Genomic DNA, 27,451 nt, shown 5'->3' on the forward strand with positions numbered 1-27,451 from the left:
ACATTCATTTCACTTAATTTAGATTGTCTGTTAATCTAGAGCCTTCAAGCTGAGCTAGGGTCCCCAGTCCTATTTTAAGACACTAAAAATTCTATTTTAACTCACTAAGTTTCCAAATTGCCTAGGCTGAGTTTGAACTTGTCATTCTCCTGCCTTGGCCTCCCTGAGTGCTGGGTGTACCAGCCTGTGTCACCAGCTCAGCGTAATGAATACCTTTTTGCACAAGGTACCATTCTGTGTATATATCTAAAACACAGGGGGATCTTAAAGTATTTAAGGCTGGACTTCTTCCCTCCAATATTATACTTTTTTTTTTTTTTTTTGGTACCAGGGATCGAACTCATAACCTTGCACTTACCAGGTAAGCACTTGAGCCATTGAGCTGAATCCCCAGCCCTCCAATGTTATACTTTAATAAAAAGAAAACAGAGATATTAAATGGTAGCTGCTATAAGGGAGTGCAGTGGTTGTTACTTTTTTATTTGTGGCAGTCTTTACTGATGCTTCTATAAATAGATGTACATCCTAATCTTGAACCTGTGAATATGTTGCCTTCCAAAAGGAATTTGCTGGTGTGATAAAAGATTTTAGGATGAGATTATCCTGGGTTAACCAGGTTGGGCCAATGTAATCACAAGGAATTTAAGAGGGAGGTAGCATGAGGTGTGAAAGAGATTCGGAAGTTGGAGAGATGCAGTCTGGGCGGATGCAGCGCGGAGCTGAAGACCTTTGGCATGTGGAAAAGGTGAGGAATGGATTTTACTCTAGAGCCTTCAGAAGGGACACAGCCCCACCTATACTTAAAGGTCAAGGCTATTCTTAAGACTTCTGACCACTAGAACTGTCCAAGAATACATCTGTCTTTTTTTTTTTTTTTTTTTTTTTTTTGGTACCAAGGATAGAACTCACGACTGTGCGCGCTTATGCCGCTGAGCTAAATCCTCAGCCCCTTAAAATGATCTTTTTCTTTTTTCTTTTTTTTTTGGTTCCGGGCATTGAACTCACGAACTCATGCTTGCCAGGAGCACTTAAACCACTGAGCTAAATCCCCAGCCCCATCTGTGTTTAAAGCCACCAAATTTGTGCTAATTGGTTACCATAGTTATGAGAAATTAATACATGGCTTTTTGTTGTTCCTTTTGTTTGTATTTTGAGATAGGATCTCACTCATAATCCAGGTTGGCCTGAAATTTGCTATGTAAGCCAGGCTGTTTTCAAACTCACGATCTTCCTATGTCAGCCTCCAGAGAACTGCACTGGGATTATAGGTGGGAGCTCCTGCACCCGGCCAAAAAAATTTTTTTTCCATTTTGGGAAGTCCACACCCTACCACTCAGTGTGTCTGGTTGGAGCAGGACAAACATCCCATCCCTTATCACTGGCTTATATATTAAAGGCACACCGGCCAGTTATATATTCAGAGGAGACTCTTGCTTGGATGAGGTACACATGGGCTGAGAAGTTGCTCCATAGGTGGAGGCGGAGTGACCTTGCCTTTGTTCCCTGCTGCCCATCTCTCTCTCTCTCTCTCTCTCTCTCTCTCTCTCTCTTTTTTTTTTTTTTTTTTTTTTGGTCTTTTTCCTTTTTATTGGTACCAGGGATCGAACTCATGACTGCCTGCTTGCAAGGCAGGCACTTATGCCACTGAGCTAAATCCCCAGCCCCTGCCCATCTCTCTTGGTCCCTATCCATTTTCTGTGCTTGGTTTTCTGGTTTTGCTATTGATTCTGCTGGCTGCCCTATATTGCACTCATCAATGCACTGGTTTCTGTTATTTCCACCCAAGAGGTCCAATTCAGAGAGCTGTGGAGCTGATGTGTGCATGTCCTGACGTTCCTACTCTTTCTGCCTTGCCTTTGCTTCATTTCATTGCACAGCACCTGTACTGACTGTCTTGGACACACTATATACTTCCTGAATATAACTGCTAACAGTGTAATCCCAGTTATCACAAGGAGTAACTGTATCAGTAGACTTTAAGTTTATATGAAAGCATTAGCGATAAATGAAAATTGAAGTTCGACAGGATTTGTTGGCTAGATGAGGAGGGGCTTACTATAAGCCAACAGATCACAGTCAATAAAAACCTTTCAGACATTTTGCTGTATTTTAGAGGACTGGCATTCATAAACTTGCAAGTCAGGATCTTACAATGACATTCATTATTTAAAGTGAAAATTATCCATTAAATACCTACAGATGAGGGCTTAGCTGCTGTGACCCATGCGACTCCTGAGGTTCTTGGGGTTAAAGACCCCGAGAGGATGAGAAAAATAAGAAGACAAAGCTGGGGTCAGGTGGAGGGAGTCCTTATCCTCCGGATGGGAGGAAAGGTACTGGCCCCTCATTGCAGAGGCTGTTATTTATATATTTTAGCATTTAACATTATATATGTTATTTATATATTTATATTAATGTCACATGACACCCCAGTGTCAGATTGTCTTGGGGGTTGGAGGAAGGTGTTCTATGGGCTGAAACAACTTCTTCAGGTGGCTTCCCCAGGTGCTCTTTGTTCTTGGAATTTTTTTTTTTAATCGGTACTGGGGATTGCACTCAGGACCATGAGCTTGCAAGGCTGGTGCTTATGCTGCTGAGCTTAATCTCCAGCCCCTGTTCTTGGAATGGTTATGCTCCAGCATTGCACAGGTGGTCAATTTCCAGCTTCAACAGCTCCCAACACCTAGCTAGGTATGGCGCATGGACAAACTTGCACTCTTTTATGATGCTCTCTGACACAGATGAAGGGCAGCTTTGCACACGGCCTTTTATGCTTCCTTTGGGTTGCTAGTGGATTCCACATTCTTGCTTTGCTTCCATGCATTTTACACTTTGGTCAGTGGCGCCCCTGAGAGGCTGGAAGAAGTCAGTAGTACAAGGCTTTGGAGGATGCTGAAAAGCAAATGGACCCAGAAGACTCCTTGGTCTGGCACAGGATGAAACCAGCATCCTTAGAGCTCGCTCACAGCATCAAATAAGGCCAGGTACTCAATGAACCCTAACCCTCATCGTAATCTATCAAACAGGTGACTGTGGCTCCTGTTGATTCATATGTGAAAGAAACAGAAGTGATGAAAGTTACAGCCTGGGAAACAGGTGGGAGTCCTGATGATCAGTGTGCAGTTTGCATCCAAACACTTCTATCTTAAGGCCTCCATCAGTCCTCGAAGGATAACAACACTTTTTTTTTTTTCCTATTAGGACTTGGACAGGAACAACACTTTTCATAAGTGACCAATGCAATAGATTTTCTATTTTTTGTCTTTTTCTTTTTTATGAGTACTGGGGATTGAACTCACGACCACACACTTGCAAGGCAGGCACTTATGCCGCTGAGCTAAATCCCCAGCCCCTAAAATATATATTTTATAGAAATATACATGCAGACATTTGGAAAACAGGAAATAATGCTTCCTACAGCCTATATTAAATCACAACCCTACAAATCAAGTCTTCACTGTGTCATTTAATAGTTATCATTTATTGCATGCTTTGTGCAATGCACTGCGCTGAATATCTTTACACCGCCTTACATAACTCTTGTAACAATCCTATCACAAACCAGCTTTTTTCCATTTTTCAGAGAAACCGAGGTACAGTCACCCAGCTAGTAACTGCGATTCAAGACAGCTGACTCTACAATCATTAATTTACACTTATAATCCCAATGCTCAATACCTTATAACTTCGCCAAAAAAATTTTAGAAACCTGGCAACTGTCTGTAATCACAACTACCTGGGAGGCTGAGGCAGGAAGATTGCAATTTTGAAGTTTACCTGTAAATTTAGAGCCTGTCTCAAAAAATAAAATGAAATAACTCAGTGATGGAGCGCTTGCCTAACATGTGCCAGGCTCTAGGTTAATCCTCAGTAAGGCAAAAAACAAAAAAAATTTGTCTATACGTATCCATGCACTCAGCAAGGCCTCTCAACTTCTAGCTCTTCTACTGGATATATTAACAAGAATAAAATCCTCTGTTGCACTGACCCACCATTTTTGAAAACGAGTTAAAAGTCACTTTCTAAGAAACACAGCAGTCGGGGTACCAGACAGACGTCCAGACACGTGTAGTCAATTTTGAATTGACCAGAGCTCCCACCCAAATTAGTGGGCAAGGAGGGACGAAACACCCCCGAGGTTAAGGGGCGGAGAGCGTCCAGAGGCCACCCCCATTCCGTTGCCCCGCCTCTGCCTCGCTCTGCCCGCCCCTCCCATCCTGCCTCTCGCCCAAGCCCCGCCCCTGCCCAGGCCCCGCCTCCTTCCGTCACGCTGCGCCTTCGCCCTGCGGTTGCTCTGACCGCGCGCTGCTGCGTCATCGCTAGTGGCCGGTTTGAATGAACCTCGTCGCACCCAATCCACCGCCGCTGTAGCGCGTCCACCTTGGCCACCTCCACGAGCTTTTTCTGGTTCCTTTCCTTCCACTGACCTCGCCAGGCCCAGCCCTCCAGCGCCCCCGCCCCCCTCGTACCCCACCATGCCGCTATACTCCGGTGAGCTCCGGCTTCGCCTCGCGTCGCGCTCGCCGGCCTTCCGAGGCCTCCGCGCAGGCCTGGACAGCAGAGGCGGCGGCGGCCCGGGAGGCCCGGGAACTGCGCGGTTGGCGGCGGTACCGGGAGGAACCTGGCCCGGGATGACCACGTGTGGCAGCGCTTTCCTCGTGGGCCAGCGGGCGGGTGGGATGGGAGCGGGAGCGGAAATAGGGAAGACTCAGAGACGTGACTCTGCAGAATAGTTGTCGCCGTGCTAGTATGCTGGGAGAGAGGAGGGTGTGTCCCAGGTGCCGGGTCCAGGCTGGAGGTGCGGAGCTGGCCTGTGGGCTTCTCCGCTATAACCGTGGAAGGGGGCCGGGAAAGAGGATATAGGTGGAGGGGCCCAAGATGTGAGATGACCCTTCATTCTACATGGGCTTTCCCTCCTGCCTTTTCGTCTGCCGACCCTTCTGTAGTAATTTTAGTTCTAAGCCGAGGCAGTTTGCAAATCTGCGTTTTTGCTTCTTCGTTTTCATTGTGCATCTGTTGTATTGGATGTATCAGAGGCAGACTGTTCGCCTTGAGAGGTTGATGGGTGCAGATATCCATGGACATCGTTTCTGACGTTTCAGGGACAGACGGCTTGACGGCCGTCTGTGGTATTAGTCAGAAATCACATTTTTACTTGGTTAATAGACCTTACTGTTTCTCAGTATTATTCAAAATGGCACCTAAAATGTGTGTGGTGGCTCCACTTGAATGTGGATATGTGACTCATTGACCATTTCTGACTTTTTACTCTGTTACACGTCCTGTATTGATGTATTTTCAAAGAACGATATAAATCGAAAGAATAATTTTAAGTCTTTTTTTGATACTCAGAATCAATATTTTAGTAATGATGATTCAACCCCCTTTAAAGCTGCAGCAATTAACAGTAGAATGGTTCTTGAAATACTCTATTTGTGCAGTGTAAAATTTAGGAGACATTAAGTAATGGTGATGAAGAAGGCTGTGTGCTGATAGTTAAAAGACACTGGTCGGTTTATATGTATAAAACAAAATCTGCCTCTTTGTTCTGCCAAAAAAAAAAAAAAAGCCACCAATCACGAAAGTTTGTTTTAAAAACTGAATCTGTTTTGAGCTCTTTTTCTTATTTCCCAAATCAGGTTTTGAAGTAGACTTCTAAAGACCTGTATTTTGACATCTCCATATTGAGACTATTCCCAGGGCCAGCATAAAGCCTTATATTAAAATAAAGGGAACATTTTAAGTGCTATTTCCTAAGTTTCAATAAAACTAAATATCCAGATACTAAAACTGGGATAAAGGTTATTGAACCCCCCTCCTGTGTTCCTGACATAGAGCTTAGGTTTTATATGTGTTATTTTGATTCAGTCTTCAGCATGATCTTGTGCCATTGGTATTACTCTCCTTTTGTGGACAGGAATAAAGTTTAACTTCCCCACTGTAGCCTAGCTAAATAAATTTTAGGACTATTTTGATTTATATTGTCTTTAGTTTATACTATTGTCATATTTTTCTTTTAAATTTTTGTGGTGCTGGAGCCTGAACCCAGGGCCTTGGGCCTACTAAGTAGGCACTTTGCCCTTGAGCTAAGTCTCCAGCCGCCTATTGTCACACTTCCATCTTACCTTAGTGATTACAGTTGTGCCACCTTAAAATTCATCTTTCTTTACTTCTAGGTCAGCTAATAATGATTAAAGTAGACCATAATAACCTTCATGAAAACTGCGAGTATTACACATTGCCTACAACATAAAGCCTATATGTATGTTTTTATTATTTACTTATTTATTGATTGATTGATTGTCTTTTTAGGACAGTGTCTCACTATGTAGTTCAGGCTGGCCCTGAGCTCACTTTGTAACCCAGGCTGGTCTTGAACTTTACAATGATCCTCCTCCCTCAGCCTTCTGAGTGCTGGGATTACAGGCATGAAGCAGCATGCCCTGTTCATAGTATGTTTTTAAATCTAACTTGTGTGGTCCTTCTCACCTGAGCCCTTATCAGGTTCTAGTTTCATCTGCTACTTTTCCTTTATCCTGGGGATTACTTTTATCTCAGCACACCATGCTTCTTCAGGTTGTTGATTGTTTTTCTTTTCTTTTTTTTGGTACCAGGGATTGAATTCATGACCTAGCACTTGACAGACAGGTGCTTCTGCCCCTGAGCTAAATCCCTGACCCTGTTTTTCTTTACTTTTTTTTTTTTTTAAATTGGTCCAGGGATCGAACTCACGACTGCCTGCTTGCAAGGCAGGTGCTTATGCTGCTGAGCTAAATCCCCAGCCCTTTCTTTACTTTTTTAAGGAATATTTTTATTCTCTCACCAATATCATATTTTTTCCTTGAGTCTCAAACTTGACGGTTATACTTCAAAAGTTAACATTTCCTCCAAGAAATCTTTCCTTGCTCATCATGCATTCGTCTGTGCTTCTGTAGTCAGTATGCCAAATTGTTAATTATTTTAACAACTTCCAATAAACTCCCATCACAGTAAATTGACAGAGTCTGTAATTCTTAATATTGTGCTTGTTTTTGAATGAGTGATCATCACATTCATTGAACTGTGGTAAAATTGGGATTTGGAGTCAGGGTCAGGTTTTCAAATTCTGATTTCAGAAGTTGGAAATCACATAGCCGTGTTTGTGGATTCTTGTGTTTGAGAAGATAAAACTTTTTAGTATAGACAGTGTATATTTATTATTTATTTCTAAAGTTAGCAGTTTTATGAGGCTGACAGTTTTGTTTTTGTTTATTTATTTATTTTTTTTCTGGCACCAAAGGTTGAACCCATACAAAGTTTTTTGTTTACACTGAGCTACATCCCCAACCCCTCTTTTTAAATTTAATTTTTATTTGAGACAGGGTTGCTGAGATGCCCAGACTGGTCTTGAATTTGCAGTCCTCCTGCTATAGCCTCCCAAGTAGCTGGGATCACAGATGTGTGTCACCATGCCCCAATGTGATTTGTGTGTGTGTGTGTTAAAGTATTTGTGATCATCTTGCCTTAGCTTCCCAAGTAGCTGAGTCTGTAAGTGCATACCACAGCATCCTGTTTCAACCACTTTTAAGGGTTAAATAGTATGTCACTGAGTATACTCATTTTTAATTTTTTTCTTGTGAACTCAGGGCCTTTATATCCCCTGCCCTTTTTATTTTTATTTTTGAACAGAGTCTTGCTAAGTTGCTCAGGCTGAGCTTGAATATGAAGTCCTCCTTCCTGCCTCAGTGTCCCAGAATGCTGGTGTTTAAGCATGTGTCACGATGTATGTTTATATTGATATTTTGAGCAAACATCATTACCATCTATTTCCAGAAAGTTTTTTGTTTTCATACTTAAACTGTGTACCCATTAAATTCCCAACTGTGCTTCCTGGCACACAGGTGAGAAATGCTATATCACTCAGGAGGCTGTCAGGGGGATGTCTAGCTCTAGGTGAGTCTGTGCTAGAAAGCAGATTCAAGACCAGTCTAGTGCCAGGGATATAGCTCAGAGGCATAGCGCCTGCCTGGCAAGTGTGATGTCATGAGTTTGATTCCTGGTACCAAAAAACAAAAACAAAAAATCAATCTGGACTGTATACTTTATCTAAAAAAAAATCAAAAAACAAAATCTGTTTTTGCTTACCTTAGCCACTGACAGCAACACTTACCTTTTTGTCTATGAATTTGACTGTTTTGGATACCTCATATATGTGGGATCATATAGTATTTGCCTTTTTGTCACTGGCTTACTTTACTCAACATAGTGTCTCCAATTCATCCATGTGGTGGTATTTGTAAGAATTTCCTTCTTGAGGCTGAATAATATTCAACAGTGTGTTATTACCAGTTTTTCTTCAATTATACTATGAACATTGGTATACAAATGTCTGACTCCCTGCTTTCAGTACTTCTGGGTACAGTTGTATATGGTATTTCTGTTTAATTTTTTTGAGACAATGCCATATTGTTTTCCACAGTGGCTGTCATTTTATGTTTCTACCAGCAGTGCGCAAGAGTTCCAGTTTCCTCCATATTCCTGCCAACACTTGTTATTTTTTGTTTAAAGAAAGATTTAGTTTTGGTAGGAGGGAAAGCAGTGCTGGAGACTGAACGTAGGGCCTTCTCACTGAGTTACATCCCCAGGTTTTTTAAAATTTGTGTTTATTTTGTATCAGGCTCACTCAGTTGCTAAGTTGCCTGAGTTGGGGTCAGACTTTGGATTCTCCTGCCTGTAGTGCCGGGCTCATAGGCGTGCACCCTCAGTTGTTTAAAAAGAATTAGGTGTCCTGATGGCTGTGACGTGAGGTTTCTATATTTATTAATGATTTTAGTTTATCTTTAGATTCTTCTTAATATTGGAGCACCGCTTTCTTGGGAATAACACCACCTATTCCTCCCACACCTTTTATGCAGAGTTTGTATTCCTTAGCATGTTCTCACTGTCCTTTTTCTCCAGAGTTTTTTTTTTTCTTTCTTTTTTTTTTTTTGCTACCAGGGATCGAACTCACCACCTTGCGCTTGCCAGGCGAGTGCTTATGCTGCTGAGCTAAATCCCTGGGTCCTTTTTTTTCCTATTTGTAAACCAAGCTTTTCCCCATTGCTCTGTTGAATGATTCTTTAATTAAACACATCATGAACCTTATTCTAGGAGATGATTCAGTGTGATCAGAGATTCATAGATTGTCGAGTATGATTTAGAAGACCCGCGTATTTACTAACCAGTTTTTTAACATTTAGTGAATCAGTTTCTCTTAAATTTCTGTTTATATAATCAAAAGTTGAGTTAGAGCCAGTGAAGTTTTATTCAGGACCTACTATATGTATGTCTTTTTTTATCGGTACTGGGGATCGGACTCACAACTGCCTGCTTGCAAGGCAGGCTCTTATGCCACTGAGCTAAATCCCCAGCCCCCATTGTTTTGTTTTTTGAGATGGGATCTCACCACATAGTTCAGGCTGGTTTAAACTCACTGTGTAGCCTCAAACTCATGGGGATCCTCCTACCTCAGCCTCCTGAGTGCTGGATTATAGGTGTGTACCACTACATCCAGTTGAATGTCTTTTTTTTTTTTTTTTGTACCAGAGATGGAACTTCATGTTTGCCAAGCAGGCACTTAGGCCGCTGAGCTAAACCCCCAGTTCCGCATGTCATTCTTAAGTGCGTGTTATGATGCAAAAAGATAAAAACATGGAGGGCAAGTTCAGGTTTTTTTTTTTTTTTTTTTGTCTTTTTTGTCTTTTTCGTTTTTATCGGTACCAGGGATTGAACTCACGACTGCCTGCTTGCAAGGCAGGCGCTTATGCTGCTGAGCTAAATCCCCAGCCTGCAAGTTCAGTTTTTGAGAACAGAATAAATCCAGGCTTGATACATGTACGTGTAATTCTCGCCACTTAGTGAGACTCTGTTGCAAAATAAAAAAATTAAAAAAGTCAGAAGTATAGCTCAGTAATGAGTGGCTTGCTAGCAGTGAGTACTTGGGCTCAGTCTCCTCCAGTATGGTGGAGTAGAGGGGAAGAGTTAGCCTGATAGATGAACCCGAAGGCTTTTCTAAGTCTGAAGCCTTATATTATAAATGAAAAAACACTGATTTTGTTTGCAGTTACTGTAAAATGGGGAAAGGAGAAGTTCGAAGGCGTGGAATTGAATACTGATGAACCTCCAATGGTGTTCAAGGCACAGCTGTTTGCGCTGACTGGAGTCCAGCCTGCCAGGCAGAAAGTCATGGTGAAAGGAGGGACGCTGAAGGTACATGTCACCCTGTTTCACCGTGAAAGCAACATGTGAAAATGTTCACACTACTGTAACATCAGAATCATGTTTTATTTACCCAGGGTATGTGGTCTGTGAGGTTTAACTGTGTATTCACCTTGTATAGGAGGAACATTGTACCTATTTCAAAATACTCTGTGAAAGTATCATTTAAAAGTTTATTTTGCAGTAGATAGATATGCAACCCGAGGATGTATTAAAAGTACTGATTTTATTTTGTTTAAAGTTTATTTGTATGTCTTCTTCAGTCATTTTATCTTACATGAAAAACTTTACTAAAAATATGAAACAATATGGGTAGATTTACTTTTTAAAAGATACTACACAATGTGTTTTTGTGCATGTATTTGGATGTTGAAATTTGAAGCAATTCAATGTCTTTGTCAAAGCCCTGAACCAAGGCCCTTAAATTTTTTCATTTTCCTTTTGTATTCCACATATTAGAGGAGAACCCTTTTATTTTAAGCGTAATTGTTATTACCTATCTGATGATGAGATAAAAAGTAATTTTAAGAAAAAGAACCATTTTTTCTTGTAGTTACTTTGATGGTGTTTTTTTGTTTGTTTTGAGTTTCTTGATTTTGGTTTGTTTGAGACAGGGTCTCGCTCTGCATTTCAGGCTGGCCTTCAGCTCACTTTGTAGCTCAGACTGACCTCAAACTCATGGTGGTCTTCCTGCCTCAGCCTCCCAAGTGCTGGAATTACAGTTGAATGCCACCGTGCCTGTCTTGGTACTTCGATTTTTTTTGCCTTTTTCCTTTTTATCGGTACCAGGGACCGAACTCATGACTGCTTGCTTACAAGGCAGGCGCTTATGCCACTGAGCTGAGCTAAATCCCTAGCCCGGTACTTCGATTTTTATTTAGTACATTAAAGTGGAAATATTTCTTAATTTCTACGTAGATATGAAATTTAGGACTTGAGGAAGATTTTTGGATGTGGAAATATTGTAAGATGGCAATGGGCCATCTGGTTTATTCTTGTGGTATAATTTTTATTAGTACTTGCATGCTTAAGAGTCTTGGTTTGGACAACAAATTACATAATCACTTTAGTGCTTTAGATCATAAATTACTGTTCCTTCTTGTCATACAGGCTACTGATTAGCTCCACTGTTTTCAGACTTGCAGAAAATTAGGGTCTGTCATTTGTCATCATTCGAGCCTTTAGTAGTTGATAAGTATGGTAGTGGTTTGTTTGTTTGTTTGTTTGTCTTTTTCATTTTTATCGGTACCGGGGATCTTTCTATCGGTACCGGGGATCGAACTCACGACTGCCTGCTTGCAAGGCCCCCGGCCCCAGGTTTGTTTGTTTTTGAGACAGAGTGCAGTCAGGCTGGCCTTGAACCCACAGTGATTTTCCTGCCATAGCATTCCCAGTGCTGGGATGTGCCAGGACGCCAAGCTGCTTGCTCAGCGTGTTTGTAGTTCTTGATGCTGCCGAGTTTACTATCTGACATTGTATTACTTTATGTAGTTTAAGCAGTTGTTTGACTACTTGGTTTTAGGACTGTGTATGTTTAAATAAAGACTCTTTGTTGCAGTAATTTTGAACAAAATCTATACACTGTAAATTTTAAATTTTATTTTGAGGTAGGTTAAAACTTAGTACTTGTATAGAGGTGGTTAAAGTTTTTTTTTTTTTTTTGTCTGAAACAGGATGATGATTGGGGGAACATCAAAATAAAAACTGTAAGTATTAACTTATTGTAATGCAGTAACCTAATTGTTGCACTAAAATAAATTCCAAGTGATTTTTTTTCCCCCATGTACATTGTTGTTGCGGTACCCTATATTGCAAATGCTTTCCTTTTCCCATTGATTTGTGATAGTTTTTCTTGAAAAGTCAATTGTAGGACTATTTTTGTGCTCTTGTTTGATTGATCTTGATTATTAAAGTGTCTTGATTATTAACAGTGTCCTGAAATAATACAGTATAAGTTCTCCAATTTTTTCTCCCTTTTCAAGAGTATTTTAGTTCATTTTCATTTATGTACTTCTTTAAAATAAGTCTATTGGTACATGTAGTATAGTTCGATGCCTGGAATTTTGTTGGAAATTGTATACATAATCTGTATTTCAGGTAGGGGAGAATGAATCTTCATACTGAGTATTATAATCCTTGAATATGGTATACGTCTCCATTTATTTAGGTCTTTGTTTTTCCTAGAAGAATGGTAGTTTTTCAGTGTGGAGATCTTGTATGGATTCTCTTTTTCCATCATTGGGCTTTGAACTCAAGGCCTTGCACATGTTAGGCAAGTGCTCCAGCACTGAGCTGTAAACACACCCCCACTTTTTTTTTTTTTTTTTTAAAATACAGAGATTGAACCCAGGGGCTTTGTACTGACCCCTGTCCCTGCCTTTTAAAGTTTTTTCAGACAGAATCTCTCTAAGTCACCAACTTAGCCAGACTGTGTTTGATCACAGTGGTCCTCCTCCCAGAGTTCTGGGGTTACAGGCATAAGCCACCATGCATGTGGCCTTTAGTGTTTTTGAAACAGTGTCTCACTGAATTGTCCAGTCTTCTTTGAATTTGTGGTCCTCTTGCATAGCTATGATTACAGGCTTGCAGCTATCTGACTCAGCCTTGTATAGTTTTTGTCACATTCTTAGAACTGGTTATTACTTGGTTGTAGCATTTTTGATTATTTATTTATTTATTCTACCAGGGATCGAACTCATGACCTTGCACTTGCCAGGTGGGCACTTATGCCACTGAGCTAAAATCCCCGGCCCAGCGGATTTCCTCTGTTAATGAGTAGAATACTAAAATGTTACTGAGTTTTTTTCAGGTCATCTGTGACCTTATAGTTACTTAATAGTTTTAGTAGTGTTTGGATAGGTTCCATTGAGTTATCTTTGTGTGTAGCCATGTTGTCTGCAAATAATGATAGTTTTACTTTTCTCTTTCTAATCTATGAATTCTAACTTTTTGGAGATGTAATTGATAAAAAGTGACTTCTAATTTTTTTCTTGCCTAACTTCTTTCTTGACTTTTAATAGTGTTGAATACAAATTGAGGAGAGTGTATATCTTACTATGTTTCCTTTTTCTTTTTAATGTACAGAGATGCTCTTTCACGGATCTACATTCTCAGTCTTTTTTTTTTTTTTATTAAAGGATCTTGTGAGGTTTTATGATCCTCTTGCCATGGTGTCCCGCTCACAGGATAGTTCATAGAGCAGTGGGGAAGACAGAATCTCTGAAACCATGCCAGTGACTAAAATCACATAGTATGCTAACAGCTGGGCACCTCTGAACTACATCTCCAGGCTTTTTTAATTTCTGATTTGAGATAGGATCTTGCTAAGTTGTCCAGGCCCTCTAAAAGAAATCTTGTACTCCTTAGTCCTTATTAATATTCTCCCATCCCAAAGGTTTTTGTTTTGTGCTACTGGAGTTGAACTCAGGGAATTCCAGAGTGCTGGGAATTACAGTGTGTGCCACCATGTTCAGCTAATTTCTTTTTCTTCCTTAGAAATTTCTTGCTATTGTCATGGATCTGAATTTCATTAAATTTATATAAAATTTTTAATTATCTTTGCAATAATTTTTAATTTTTCTGGGTCATCTTGTCATGTCCTTCAATTATTTAAGTGCCCTGCTTCCCAACTCCAGGGGCCTTCTGCCACTGACCTACATCACTAGCCTTTTAAGAAAATTTTATTTTGTGTTGGGTGTGGTGGTAAACAGCTGTAATCTCAGCACTTGGTGGGGCTGAGGCAGGAGGATGGCTTCGAGTGAGGCCACCTTCGGCTACATAGTTGAAGGCCAGCCTGCACTACAAAGCTATACCTGTTTCCAAAAAAAATTTTTTTTTAAAAATTATTTTCTGGGAGAGTTTTGCTAAGTTGCCTAGGTTGAGTTTGAACTGGTGATGCTCTTACCTCAGTCTCTCAAGTAGGTAGCGTTATAGATATGCACTTTTATACCTGTTAGGTTTTTTTTTTTAACATCCTCAAGTAAGCTTATTAAATAGTTTTCTTGTTAAAGTCTTACATATTTTTTGTTATAGCTATTCTAAGACAGTTGACTTTGGAAAAAGATTGTTTGATGACTTAGTACTGCTCTGCTGCTGTCATAAAAAGTCTGTGGAAAAATGAAAAGAATAAAATGCAGGATTCAACATAAGCTTTTTTTCTTTTTTTTGAGACAGGGTCTCACTATGTAGTTCAGGCTGGGCTTGAACTCACTTTGTAGCCCAGGCTGGTCTCGAACTCTCAACGATCCTCCTGGTTCAGCCTCCTGAGTGCTGAGATTACAGGCATGTGCTTGGCAACATAGGCACTCTTAAACTATGAATTTCTCACTTTTCTAATTTACTAATTTTCATCCTTATTTGAGTATTTGAAAAATTTTCTCTGGCTTTTTTATTCTTTCCGTTTTGCTGCTGCTGCTGCTGTGTTAAACTTCCACTTCTCACATTACTTTCCCTTGACTTGCTTTCATGTCTTTCTTCTGTTTCAGACATTGAGTAAGAGAGTAAAGTGTTGTTCACATACCAGGGTTACAGCATCTTCATTGTTTATTGTATGAAGTGTTAGCACTTATATTGGGTGTGTTTGCTTAATGTGTAGGATTATAGAATTGAATAATTTATACTGTTTTAGTCTATAATTGATTTAATGTTTTCTGGTAATGAAGATTTTCATGTTATGACAATATATGTGTTCACTGTAAATAGTTGTCACACAATAGGCTTTTATAGAAAACACCTTATTATTTTTAGCTTGTTATAAGGAGAAAATATGCTATCAAATGTTAATGATCATTTGGGGAATTCCTCTCCCTCCGTGTCGGAAACATTAGTAGTATTTTACAGCAAGCAGTGTTTATTTTTTTCTTGTTTATTCAGGAATAATTTTTATAGGGAAAAACTCAACTATTTTTGGTGTAAAATTTAATGAATTTGGGTAATTTTATATAGTTGTATAACCATCACTACAATAAAAATTTAGAAATTTCATTATTCTAAAGTTTCTTTGTGCTTACTTGTAGGTAACAAGTGACTTCCTAACCTTAAGCAGCCTCCTCAGTGCTTTTTAATTTTTTAACAATTCAGTGATTTTTAGTAATTTACTTACAGAGTTGTGTAGCTTCACAATCTCATTTTAGAACTTTGTCATCTAAAGTCACTCTGTATTGCCATCTGTGTGTAACAGGGAATCTACTTTCTGTAGATTTACCTTTTTGGCAGATAAAATAACATGTATTTCTCTTTTTTAGTGAATATAAACATCAACTCTTGAGGATTTCCGTGAAATTAATTTTTTTCTATGTAACAGGGGATGACTCTTCTAATGATGGGCTCAGCAGATGCTCTTCCAGAGGAACCCACAGCTAAAACTGTCTTCGTTGAAGACATGACAGAAGAACAGTTAGCTTCTGCTGTAAGACGTGGCATACTTTGTGTTTGATCACTACTTCTTAAACTGCAGTTAATAAGATATTGTTCGGGAAGCAGCATCTAAATGTTTTAATCCCTAATATCGAGATGTATGTGTTTTAACGATAATAAGATTTTGTTTGTTTAAAGAGAGGGTCTTGCTGTGTAGTCTAGGCTGGCCTTTAACTTACTAGATAGCCCAGGCTGGCATCAGACTTACAGCAGTTCCCCTGTCTCAGCCTTTTGAGTGCTGCGACTCTGGGTGTGTGCTATCAAACCTTGCTGGAACCTTCCATGTTAAATATATATGGTTTATATGTTTTTCACTTTGTGATGCCAGGGCTCACAGAATTTTGTGTGTGTTGGGCAAGTGCTCTACCACTGAGCTGCATCCCAGCTGCTATTCTGAATGTAAATGAAAAATCAGTTCAGAAATGGGCCAACACATGTGTGTCAAACATTTATTTATAAACATCTAGCATTTATGTAATGTTCTTCTTTGTGTGTTTTTTAAAAAGTGTATTGTTTTGCTGTCATCTTTATGTTTTTTTTCCTTCTCTCTTTTTTTCTTTTTGAGATAGGGTCTTGCTTTGTGGTTCAGGCTGACCTTGAACTCTTTGTAGCCTAGACTGGCCTTGAACTTGTGACCTCTTGCCTCAGCTTCCTGAGTGCTGGGATTACAGGTGTGGCCACTATGACCACTACTGCCCTATTTTCTTGGTAACTCTGTGAAAGAGTCATGATATAGTTATCTTATTTTCAAGAGGGAAATTCAAACAGAATGGCCAGCACAGTGCAAATAGAAATTGTTTGTTGGGAGAAACAAAACACCAATTTAGAGTGAAGGTAGAATATAAATTGGCCAGGATTGCTAAGTGGTATTTGACTCAGAAGTGCAGAGTTTAGTGATGATATACCTTGTAAAAACAAGTTAATCTTTTTTTTTTTTTTTTTTAAATCAGATGGAATTACCATGTGGATTGACAAACCTTGGTAATACTTGTTACATGAATGCTACTGTCCAATGTATTCGTTCTGTGCCTGAACTCAAAGATGCCCTTAAAAGGTAAGTCTGGAAAGAAATGGTTCAACTCTTGCTTGTGTAAGGGAGGGTCATGCTTGTGTAGGTAGCATTGTTTTGGTTTTAGCATCTTTATTGGGGTAGTCATCTATCATACTTTTAAAGTGGTAGTGGTTTTTATAAGATTGTGCAACTATCAAATCTATATTTAGAGCTCTCTCCAAAATAACTTGTTATTCATTGACAGTCACTTCCGTACCCTTTAATGCACTTCCAGCTATAGGCAACCATTAGTCTCATTCCTGTCTTAATGTTTGCCATTCTGGGTTTTTCATGTAACTGGAATATGTAGTGTGTGCCCTTGAGACTGTCTTTGAGTTGGCATAATAGTTTCAAGGTTCATTTATGCTGTATAGGATGTAGCAATACTCATTCCTTTTAAAATATTTCTTTGCATGCATATAGAAAATCTTGTGTGTCTGTTAATTCTGTTGATGGGCATTTGGATTGTATCCATTTTTTTAGGCATTATGAGTCCTGCTTCAAATGTTCATGTGGAAGTTTTTGTGTGGACATACTGGTTTTTTTTTTTTTTTTTTTTTTGTCTTTTTCCTTTTTATCGGTACCGGGGATCGAACTCACGACTGCCTGCTTGCAAGGCAGGTGCTTATGCCGCTGAGCTAAATCCCCAGCCCCCGGACATACTGTTTTCATTTTCTTGGTTATATATTTAGAAGTAGATTTTTCCTATACTGTACACTCCTGTATTTTATAGTGTGTAGATTACTCATATAGTGTATAGCTTTTCATGACTGTGACAGAACCCTAAGAAAAATGAATTTAGGGAAGGAAAGGTTTATTTTGGTTCATAGTCTGAAGCTTCAGTTTGAGATCTGCTGCCTACGTTTTTTCTGGGCCCACAGCGTGGCAGAGTGTGGTGGCAGGAGGGTGTGCAGGAGCAAAGCTGTTCCCCTTGTGGCGGCCAGGAAGCAGACAGCAGAAGCCAGAGAACAAGGGCTCAATGCAAGATATAGTCCCGGAGGCCACGTACCCGGGACCCTGTCACTCAGTCCCACCTCCTAAATCTTCCTCACCATAAAATGACCAGTCCCTCACTGGATTGGTCACTGATGATGTTACGCCCTCAGGATCCAACAGGAGCCTTTTGGGGGACATTTTAGATCCCAGCCATGGGCTATGGTAATTCTGTTTAAAATGCTTAACGACTGCCTGTTGTTGTTCAAATGGCTGCGCCATTCTCAACTGCAATGAAAAAAGTTCTGATTCTCCATTTTCACGTCACTGCTTGTTGTCTTTGATTCTACCTGCTCTGAGAGTAGGAAATGATGAATCGTCCTCATTATATTTTCCTAATGTTGAACACTGTCAGTCATCTTTTGATATGCTTATATCTTTGGGAAATGTTTGTTCATATCCTTCACCTGTGCGTTAATTGGATTATTTGCCTTTTTAATTCAGCTGTGTTTCGTATAGTCTAAATGAGTTAATTTGCAATATAATTTGCAAGTATTTTCTTCCATTCTTTGCATTATTTCCTTTGATAGTATGTTTGATATGCAAAAGATTTAATTTTGCTATAGTTTAATTTTTTTTAATCACTTGTACTTTTGATGTGATATCATTCTTTAAGCCCAGGTCATGGATGTTTAAGAGTTAGATAGCTTAGCTTTCCATTGAGGTATGTGTTAGTTGTGCTGACATGGCAGCCTTGATGTCCTGCGTTGACTTAAAGCATTTCTCTTTCATGGTCATTTTGACTTTGGGGAAGTCAGAAGTCACGCAGTCTCAAATCAGGTGAGTAGGGTGGATGAGGACGCACCGACTGTTTTTAATGAGCCTGCTTTTCCACTGGATGGCACACTGTAGCAGCAGTCACCATACTTTTAACCACACCTCTTTTTTGTTTGTTTTTTGAGACAGAGTCTTGCTGTGTAGCTTAGGTTGGTCTTGAACTAGCTGTTAGCTGAGGCTGGCCTAGAACCTGTAGTGATCCTCCTGCCTCGGCCTCCGAGTGAGGGATTACAGGCTTGTGCCACCATGCTCTTATCACGTTTCATAGAGGCACTCAGGAAAGAAGACTTCCACAGCTGCTTCAGGAAGTGGCAAGAATGATAGGATAAGTGTGTTAGAAGTGAGGAAGAGGCACTATTTTAAGAGGGATTAATGGCAACGTTTCTTTTGCTGTAATAATTTTTTTTTTTTGAGGTAGGGTCTCTATGTAGTTTCAGGCTGACCTTGAATTTACTGTGGAGCCCAGGATAGCCTCAAACTTGTTGCAATCCTCATGCCTCACCCTTCCTGCCTCCTGAGTCCTAGGATTGCAGGCGAACACTACCACGCCCAGCGATAGTAAATTTTAAAATTTAAACATGTCACATATATTTTGATCACACCACATGTGGAGCACTTCTGTCACCCTAGGAAGTTTTCTTACCCTTTTTCTCATTACATCCTCATCCCTTCCATCTACCACCAGCAGCTTGTGACTTTATATTAGTTCGTACATTCTGGATTTTAAACAGAATCCTGCAGGCTGTACTTTGTGAGGATTGTCTGGCTTGTTTCATTCAGCGTCCGTGTGATTATCCAGGTTGGTGACTGTCGGTGGTTCTGGTTGTAGGTGCTGTCAATGTTTGCATACAAGCACAGTTGTCTTCAGGGCGAGTGAGTGTGTGTGTTGTGTGTGTCCCATGTTGTGAGTGGTCATGTGTGAGCTTTCATCCTGAGATTCTGCTTGGGCACTGTGGTGTATTTCCTTGGGCGATGAGCCCTCTGTACTCTGGTAAACCACGATGCTCTTGAGCATCATGAAGCTGACAATAGACTTTAGAAATTCTTTAATATAAACCTATACAATAGATGAGCAAACTGACTTGAAACTTAGGTAATTTAATGTTACAGCAGAAGTTAACACTAAATATAGATGTAAGCAGGGCATGGTGGCACATGCCTGTAATCCCAGCACTTGGGAGGCTGAGGCAGGGGTGGGGATCTCTGTAAGTTCAAGGCCAGCCTGAACTACATAGTGAGACTGTGCCTCTCAAACAAACAACACCAAAAAAACATACAAAAAACTCCCACAGTTATATATATGTGGGTATGATTTTCCATTTTCTAATCTGTATATAATGCCTAAGTGGAGAAAACCAAAAGAGAAAAATTACTCTGAGAAACTTACAGTTGAGGTGTCAAAATGCATTTAATACTGTTAATTCTGTTTTCACTTTCCCAGGTATGCTGGTGCCTTGAGAGCTTCAGGGGAAATGGCTTCTGCACAGTATATTACTGCAGGTCAGTGTCAAAATTATGGCTTTTTTTGGGGGTGAGGGATAATATTCAACAAGTGTTACTTTTCACTCTTAATTTGTTCAGTACTTTTTCAACTGATAAATTCTTTTGTACACCACCTCCTTTATATTTACAGTGTATATTTATGTTTGAATAAGATGGATTTGAAAAAATATTTATATTATATAACTTAGAAATTATTTCATCTAAATTTTAAACCTATAATGGATATTCTTTTTGAAAAGTCTTTGGAATTTTTTTTTCACATCCATTTTAGATCTTTGGAATTTTGAATTACAGTTCGGTTTCAGGTTCTGTTAGATATTTTTTTGGGAATAATTGGGGATACTTGGTTGATGTGATCACTTTGGGAGTCTTAGCGGTTCTGAGTCAGTGATGTGTCTCTGGAGGAGAGGCTGTTCTTCTGTGATACTGATGATCAGATCGAGGGCCTTATGCTTGATAGGCAAGTGTTCTTCTTCTGAGCCATGTTTCCAGCTGTAGACAGTCTTAAAGGGTAGAAGTAACTTGTTTCTTTATTACATGAGGAGAATTTTGGAGTTATACAAATGAGTACTCTTCTTTTTTTTTTTTTTTTTTTTCCGGTACTGGGGATCGAACTCACGACTTCATGCTTGCCAGGCAGGCGCTTATGCCACTGAGCTAAATCCCCAACCCCAAATGAGTAATCTGTTAAATCACTGGACTAGATTGATAGGATTTTTACTTTTTTTTACAGCTTTATTAAAATTAATTCACATGCCATACAATTCACTCATTTAAGTTGTACACTTTGTTCTTTCTGGTGCATTCACAGTGAATTTTAGGACATTTTGATGAAAATGACTGATAAAACCAACTTGAGTGGGCTGGGATGTAGCTCAGTGGTAGAGTTCTTACCCAGTGTGCATAAAGTCCTGGGTACAACTCCTGGCAACATGAAAAGAAGAGGAAACCCCAACTTCATAACATGGCTCTGTAACATTGAACAGTAATCCCTTGTTCCTCCTCACCACCCTGCAAACACCTCTTTTCCTGTCTTACAGACTTTCTTATTCTGGACTTTTGATATAAATAGGATTAGACAGTGTATATATAGTCTTCAGTGACTGCTTTCTGTCTCATCCCAAGGTTTTCAGGGTTTGTCCACTCCGTCGCTTGTATCAGTTCCTCATTCTGAGTTATTGCCAGCCTGCATCCACGGTGTGATTGAACATTACTTTTATCTGTTCGTCAGTGATGAGCATTGGCTTTTTCCCACTTTTTGACTGTTACAGATACTGTTAACATTGATGTACTAATCTTTAGCAGATAAATGTTTTCCTTTCTCAGATATCTAGGATATCTGGGATATATCTAGGAGTGGAATTGCTAGGTTGTGTGGTAATTTTATATTTAACATTTTGGAGGAAGGTGCCAAACTGTAGCCCCAAAGAGGTACACCATGTTACATCTCATCACCAGTGATTTTTTTATATGCCATCCCAGAGGTGCAGGGTGGTGTATCATTGTAGTTATCCATTAACGTCCATTGCTCTCAGCAGTAGGTTTTTAAGCATCATTTAGAGTTAGATTTTACTCCAACCACTTTGCCTGAAAGTATCTTTGTTGTATTTGTTGAAATTTTTAATGTGAAAATATGACCACTTATTTATAATTCATTTGAATTTTTGCTGCCGGTAGCTCAGCATTTCATCAGGCTAATAGTATTGGTGGGGAACAAATACTGTGATGTTTTGTCTTTTTCCTTTTTATCGGTACCAGAGATCGAACTCACGATCGCCTGCTTGCAAGGCTATGCCGCTGAGCTAAATCCTCAGCCCCAAATACTGTGATGTTTTGTGGTCTACATCTTTGCTTCTTTTTAACTTTTTAAAAAAGTAAATGTAAATTTACTAAAAAAGTTGTGTGAAGTCATCAATATTTTTTTTTAAACAAATACGTGTTGTTTCATTTTTCTGTAAAGCATGCAGCTTTCTTTGGAATCATTTTAGAGTAAGGTGGGATATATGGTGTCATTCACTGTGATTTCCTAAGAATAAAGGAATCATTTGTAACAATAGGACAACCACCAGTGTTTAAAACCTGGGAGTTTTAACACACAGTAATATGTACACAATAGAGACTTGATTCAAACTTTGCCAGTCCACTATTTTTTTTTTTTGGTCTTTTTCATTTTTATTGGTACCGGAGATCAAACTCATATTTAACATTTCTTAAATACCATTTTTTAAATTTAGGAACATTTCATCAATCCTGAATAATGATGTGGGATGTTTCTCATCTTAGATTTTTTTGTTTGTTTGTTTGTTTTCCTTTTTATCGGTACCGGGGATTGAACTCACGACTGCCTGCTTGCAAGGCAGGCGCTTATGCTGCTGAGCTAAATCCCCAGCCCCTCATCTTAGATTTTAATATAAAATGAAGTAGAGTTTTTGTAGTTGTTATTGTTGTTCTTGTTTGAGACAAGGTCTCACTATGTAGTTCAGCCAGGCCTTAAACTCACTGCATCGCCCAGGCTGGCCTCAAACTCATGATGATCCTCCTGCCTCAGCCTCGAGTGCTTACGAATATAGGCATGTGCCATCACTCGCGGCCTAGAGTTGAGTTTTGCAGTACATGAAGTAGAGGAAGGGGTGATAGTTTTGGGTAGCAGAGGGAAGGGAGACCTCTGCACTCCGAGACAGCAGAGCTGGGTCTAGGACCTCTGCTATGATCTAATGCTGGTGGGAGGGATAAGTGTGAGGGAAAGCTTTCGAGAAATCAAATCAGCTTTGGTTTGCACCTGTTGGGTAGCTTTGGGGAGTGTGTTTAAGGAGCCAGATTTCCACTCCCAAGAGTTCAGTAGGTAAGAACCAGCTATGAGTTTAAAGGTAAGTTGGGAGTGGGACCCAATAGCTGGACAGTGGCAGAGTGGCAGGACGCTGACATGATGCCTGTTTGATCTGTGGATAGAGGCCACGTGTTCTCTTTAATGAATCAGTAGCTCTGCTTTGTTTGTGAGGACAAAGGCTGGCAAGGACCAGGAGGGCAGAGCCCCAAAGTTGTTTGTAGCTAGCAATTGCTTTATAAGGTCATCTGTTAAGTTGTTTAAGATGTAAAATCATATTTATTTTTTCTTATTAGGAGTCAAACAGTTGTGAGATTCACTTAAATGTGGTTAAACTTTTTTTGTGATATTTAAGAATTAAATATTTATAGTACATATATTAATATGTCAGTATTTTTCTAAGGTGATGTTCATTTTGTTTTTAAGCCCTTAGAGATTTGTTCGATTCCATGGATAAAACCTCTTCTAGTATCCCACCTATCATTCTACTGCAGTTTTTACACATGGCTTTTCCACAGTTTGCAGAGAAAGGTGAACAAGGACAGTATCTTCAACAGGTAATAAGACCAACGATCTTTTTCTTGCCGCAAATGTAAGGTATAGGGGTTTTCTTTAAATATACTTTCTAAATATAGAAATATATTCTAAAATATATTTGGAAATAACAAAAGTCAGTCTGCTCTTACTTACCACCACCCTTGTCTCTTGCCTGCAGTGGGCAGTAGTCTGTTAGTTGGTTGTCTTGCTTCAGCTTCTGCTCCTCATCTGCAGTTGCTGCACACGGCAGCGCAGGCCTGTGATCCCAGCCTTCTGGGAGGCTGAGATGGGAGAGTGACACATTTGAGCTCAGCCTGGACAGCTTGGTAACCTCGTAAGAGCCTGTCTCAAAATAAAAAAGGGTGGAGACACAGTTCAGTGTGAAAGCCCTGGGGTCAGTCTCCGGGATCAAGGGGGATAAATAGGGTTAGGGCTGTAGCTTAGTGGTAGAGGCTTAGAAACGGAAAGGTACTCAGTGGTTGATGGCTGGTAGGCCTGGGTTCAGTTACCAGCACAAAAAAGTCACCCACCCCCCCAAAAGAAGCAAAGTAAGATTATATGGGGCTCTTGTTTAGAGGTGCAGTGATTTTCTGCCCCATCCTAAGTCCACTACGTTGGCTGCCTCTGGGACCTGTCGTCTCCCGGGCACTGCTCTCCCTGTGTTCTCATCTTTCTAGCCTCACACCTTCCTTGCTCGTCCTTAAACCTGCCCCGAGTTCTCCGCCTGCACAGCCTTTGCACTGTTGCTCTGCTCTGTCCGATGGGTGCATGGCCGGTGTATTTGGGTTACCAGACTCTGTGGCCTTCTCTGATGACCTTATTGAAATCATACACCTTCCTTTCCTTCATTACTTTCAGCGCCCAAGCTACTCTTCTTTTTTTCTTTTTTCCACATGCTTTATCTCTGAATTAATATTTTGGTGTATGTATGTTCCCGGTTAGGATTTTTCTCACTGCTTATTCCATATACCCACAGTAGTGTAGCATAATGTTTGCTGAGTGAATGAGTAACTATTCTTGAATTCTTTTTTTTTTTTTTTTTTTTTGGTCTTTTTGAGACCAGGTCTCACTGTGCAGTTCAGGCTGGGCTTGAGCTCACTTTGTAGCCCAGGCTGGAGTCAATCTCACAATGATCCTCCTGCCTTAGCCTCATGAGTGCTGGGTTTACAAGTGTGCACCACCATGCCAGGCTAGTCTTGAGTCTTAATTTTTATAAAAGTTCTTTTATATTAAGGCCGCTTAAATATTTTTAAAGGAGAGAACATCCCTGTCATAAGCAAGCAGCAGTTATTTTGGAAGAATTTTACAGATTGCTACTATCACCACGGCGTTACTTTGTTACTGCTTAAATTTTGCAGGATGCTAATGAATGTTGGATACAAATGATGAGAGTTTTACAGCAGAAATTAGAAGCCATAGAGGATGATTCTGTTAAAGAGGTAATTGAAATAGACTTGAGATTACACTCTTCTTTTGTTGTTGGTTTTGTTAGTTTTTATTTTCTCCCGCCACAGATTCAAAGTAAATTCATAGTAAATTCATCTTAATTGCTAGTTACGTATTTGAATGCTTTATATGCTGAACTGTAGTTGGAATTATTTATTTTTTTTTATCGGTTCTAGGGATCAAACTCACGACTGCACACTTGCAGGCAAGGCGCTTATGCTGCTGAGCTAAATCCCCAGCCCCCTGTAGTTGGAATTTAATAAGCTTGCATTTGATGCTTATTGCATTTAATAAACTTTATCAGTTTTGTTGAGCATCTGTAGTATTGTACTAGTGTTTTTGAATTTTAAAAGTATTTCACAAGAAAGGACTACATTTTAAAAATGTAAACTTACCACTGAACTGGATTGTGGAACAAAATATATTAATATTTATATAGAGTAAGACTGGAATTTCAATTTTATTTTGCTTTCTGCAGACAGATTCATCTGCACCAGCAGTGACACCTACTAAAAAGAAAAGTTTAATTGATCAGTTCTTCGGTGTTGAGTTTGAAACTACGTATCCTTATGAATCACAGTTTGTATAGACTATATTCATAACTTAGAAGAAATAAATCAGCATAAATGGCATAGATAGTTGATTGGCATGTGGTAGGATAGAAGAAAAGTTCTTCAGAGATTTTTATGCCTAAAAAGTCATAGTGAAAATTAGGAATTATTAAAAATGCACCCATTAAAGGAGTCTTGAAATTCAGATAAAGGTTTGCCATAATGATTCAGTGTGCTTTCGTAAGAATATCTGTAGTAGAATCTACCTCATTAGTCTCTTAGAGAATTAATTTTAAATTGCATAAAATGAAGCATATAAATTAAATTATAAGCATAGAGCTATTCCAGTTCATCAAACATGAATTCAAGGAATTACTATTTTCTACGTTGTGAGTTCCAAGTTTCTACTTGGAAGAGAGTTCTGTTTAGTTTCTTAGGTATTAACTTGTATACCAGCTTACATTGTTGAGAGTTTGTTGAATTTTAACGCATTCATTCCTCATTTATAGAATTTTTGGAAAGGAAATGAACATTCTAAGTATGTTGAAATGTGATTCTCTGTTGGGACAGTTTTAAATGCCAGTGAATAATTGTTACTTTAATAGCATTAGGGTAGTTTATAATATTGAAAGTTATATATGAAATACTTGTTGGCATTCCTTATCTTATTTTGCAAAGCATGAAATGTACAGAATCTGAAGAAGAAGAAGTCACCAAAGGAAAGGAGAATCAGCTGCAGCTAAGCTGTTTTATTAATCAGGAAGTCAAGTATCTTTTTACAGGACTTAAATTGGTAAGGCAGACACAGTCTGTGTGACACAGTCTTCCTCACTGTTCGTGGATTCTATGTTTACAAATGCAGCTGCTTGCTGCTGTCTGTCCCCCAAAGAAGCGCTAGAGGCTTGAATGCCAGCACTGTCAGGTGTGGATGTGTCACAGAACAGCACAGGTTTTGAGTCACCCATCACACACAAGGTCAGACCCGCCTGCTCTGCAGTCATTTTAATTCCATGTCCTTTCACGGCCAGTGTGTTGCCCGTGACCCTATCCCAGGACTCAAGTGCTCGCTGGGGTTTCTCACTTGGTACGGGAAGCTGTGACGTGCTTCATTTGAGAGCCATGTGAATAGAGAAGCTTTGTCTAAGCATGGTTACGGTGCTGTTGCCTCCGAGTGTTAGTGAGTTAGCACAGAATGTGAAATGAAGTGTCTTTGAGCAGAAACACACATATAGCAAGATTATGTGCTTATTGTTGATGGAAAGGTTGTGATGAGTGATCACAGGAGCCTTACCCGGTATTCCCTCCAGGGTCAGTGGTTTAGTACTCAGTCAGTGCTTGGGGTGGATGACTTTATAGAACATAGCTACTGTGACTAACAGGAAATAGTATATATTCAGAATTCAAACTTGAGTTTCTCATTTTATAGACAAGACTGTTACTAACATGGCTGTGTAAATCATGATGTATTATTTTCAAGGCATCAAAAAATAAGTGTTAATTGGAGAGTGCAGAATGAAATGCTTTGGCAGGGATTCTGTATTTAAATTTTGTAAAATTATGGGGCATTAACTATAATTGGAAGACCTAGACCTGTGATGGTGAACATTGAGAGCATTCAGGGGTACAAATAGCCACTGCGGTATGGGTGTTAAAGGTCACACCACTGGTCCAGGTGACAGTGGTTTGGTGATAACAGTTGTGACTTGGCTTATGAGTAACAACACACTGGCTGTACTGTTATTGAAAAATGTGTGTTCATATTTATTTCCTTTATGAAATTTTGAGTTTTTTCTTTTTCTTTTTTTTTTAATACGGAGAATTGAATTCAGGACCTTGTGTTTGCTTTGCAGACACTGTGCTACTGAGCTACATCCCTGGCCCTAAAATTTTGAGCTTTTAAAATCATTCTGATTATTCTCGAGGAATTGTGCTTCAAATTTCACTTTTTTTTTTCTGCTGAATAAACTGGGTTAAATGTTAGCTACGCTATAGTGATTCCTTTTAGAATGCGATTAATGCCTGTAATCCCAGCCCTTAGAAGGCTGATGTAGGAGGAAGTAATATTCAAGTCTACCCTGGGTTACATAGTAAGACTCTGTCTCAACACTTTTGCCCCCT

General features: G+C 39.5%; 1 protein-coding gene across 3 annotated transcripts in view; it reads left to right on the forward strand.

The window, feature by feature from the left end:
• The first annotated feature begins 701 nt into the window (after nt 1-701).
• Nucleotides 702-27,451, forward strand: part of Usp14 (ubiquitin specific peptidase 14) — a 37,481-nt gene continuing 10,731 nt past the window's right edge. Inside the window, exons 1-10 of one of the 3 annotated variants that reach the window (XM_063231882.1) lie at nt 702-745; nt 10,082-10,227; nt 11,910-11,942; nt 15,539-15,643; nt 16,602-16,705; nt 19,914-19,972; nt 23,226-23,356; nt 24,695-24,775; nt 25,261-25,343; nt 26,012-26,126. In XM_063231882.1, coding sequence (XP_063087952.1) covers nt 10,144-10,227; nt 11,910-11,942; nt 15,539-15,643; nt 16,602-16,705; nt 19,914-19,972; nt 23,226-23,356; nt 24,695-24,775; nt 25,261-25,343; nt 26,012-26,126 — 795 coding nt within the window. In that variant the 5' untranslated portion in view covers nt 702-745; nt 10,082-10,143. Of the gene's footprint in view, nt 746-4,275; nt 4,492-4,526; nt 4,640-10,081; nt 10,228-11,909; nt 11,943-15,538; nt 15,644-16,601; nt 16,706-19,913; nt 19,973-23,225; nt 23,357-24,694; nt 24,776-25,260; nt 25,344-26,011; nt 26,127-27,451 lie in introns of those variants that run through there. The other 2 variants (XM_003474113.5, XM_063231883.1) reach the window with 2 other exon arrangements.

Source organism: Cavia porcellus, unplaced genomic scaffold, assembly GCF_034190915.1.
Source record: "Cavia porcellus strain 051 isolate PalLab524CR breed Dunkin Hartley unplaced genomic scaffold, mCavPor4.1 scaffold_20, whole genome shotgun sequence".
NCBI lineage: Eukaryota > Metazoa > Chordata > Mammalia > Rodentia > Caviidae > Cavia > Cavia porcellus.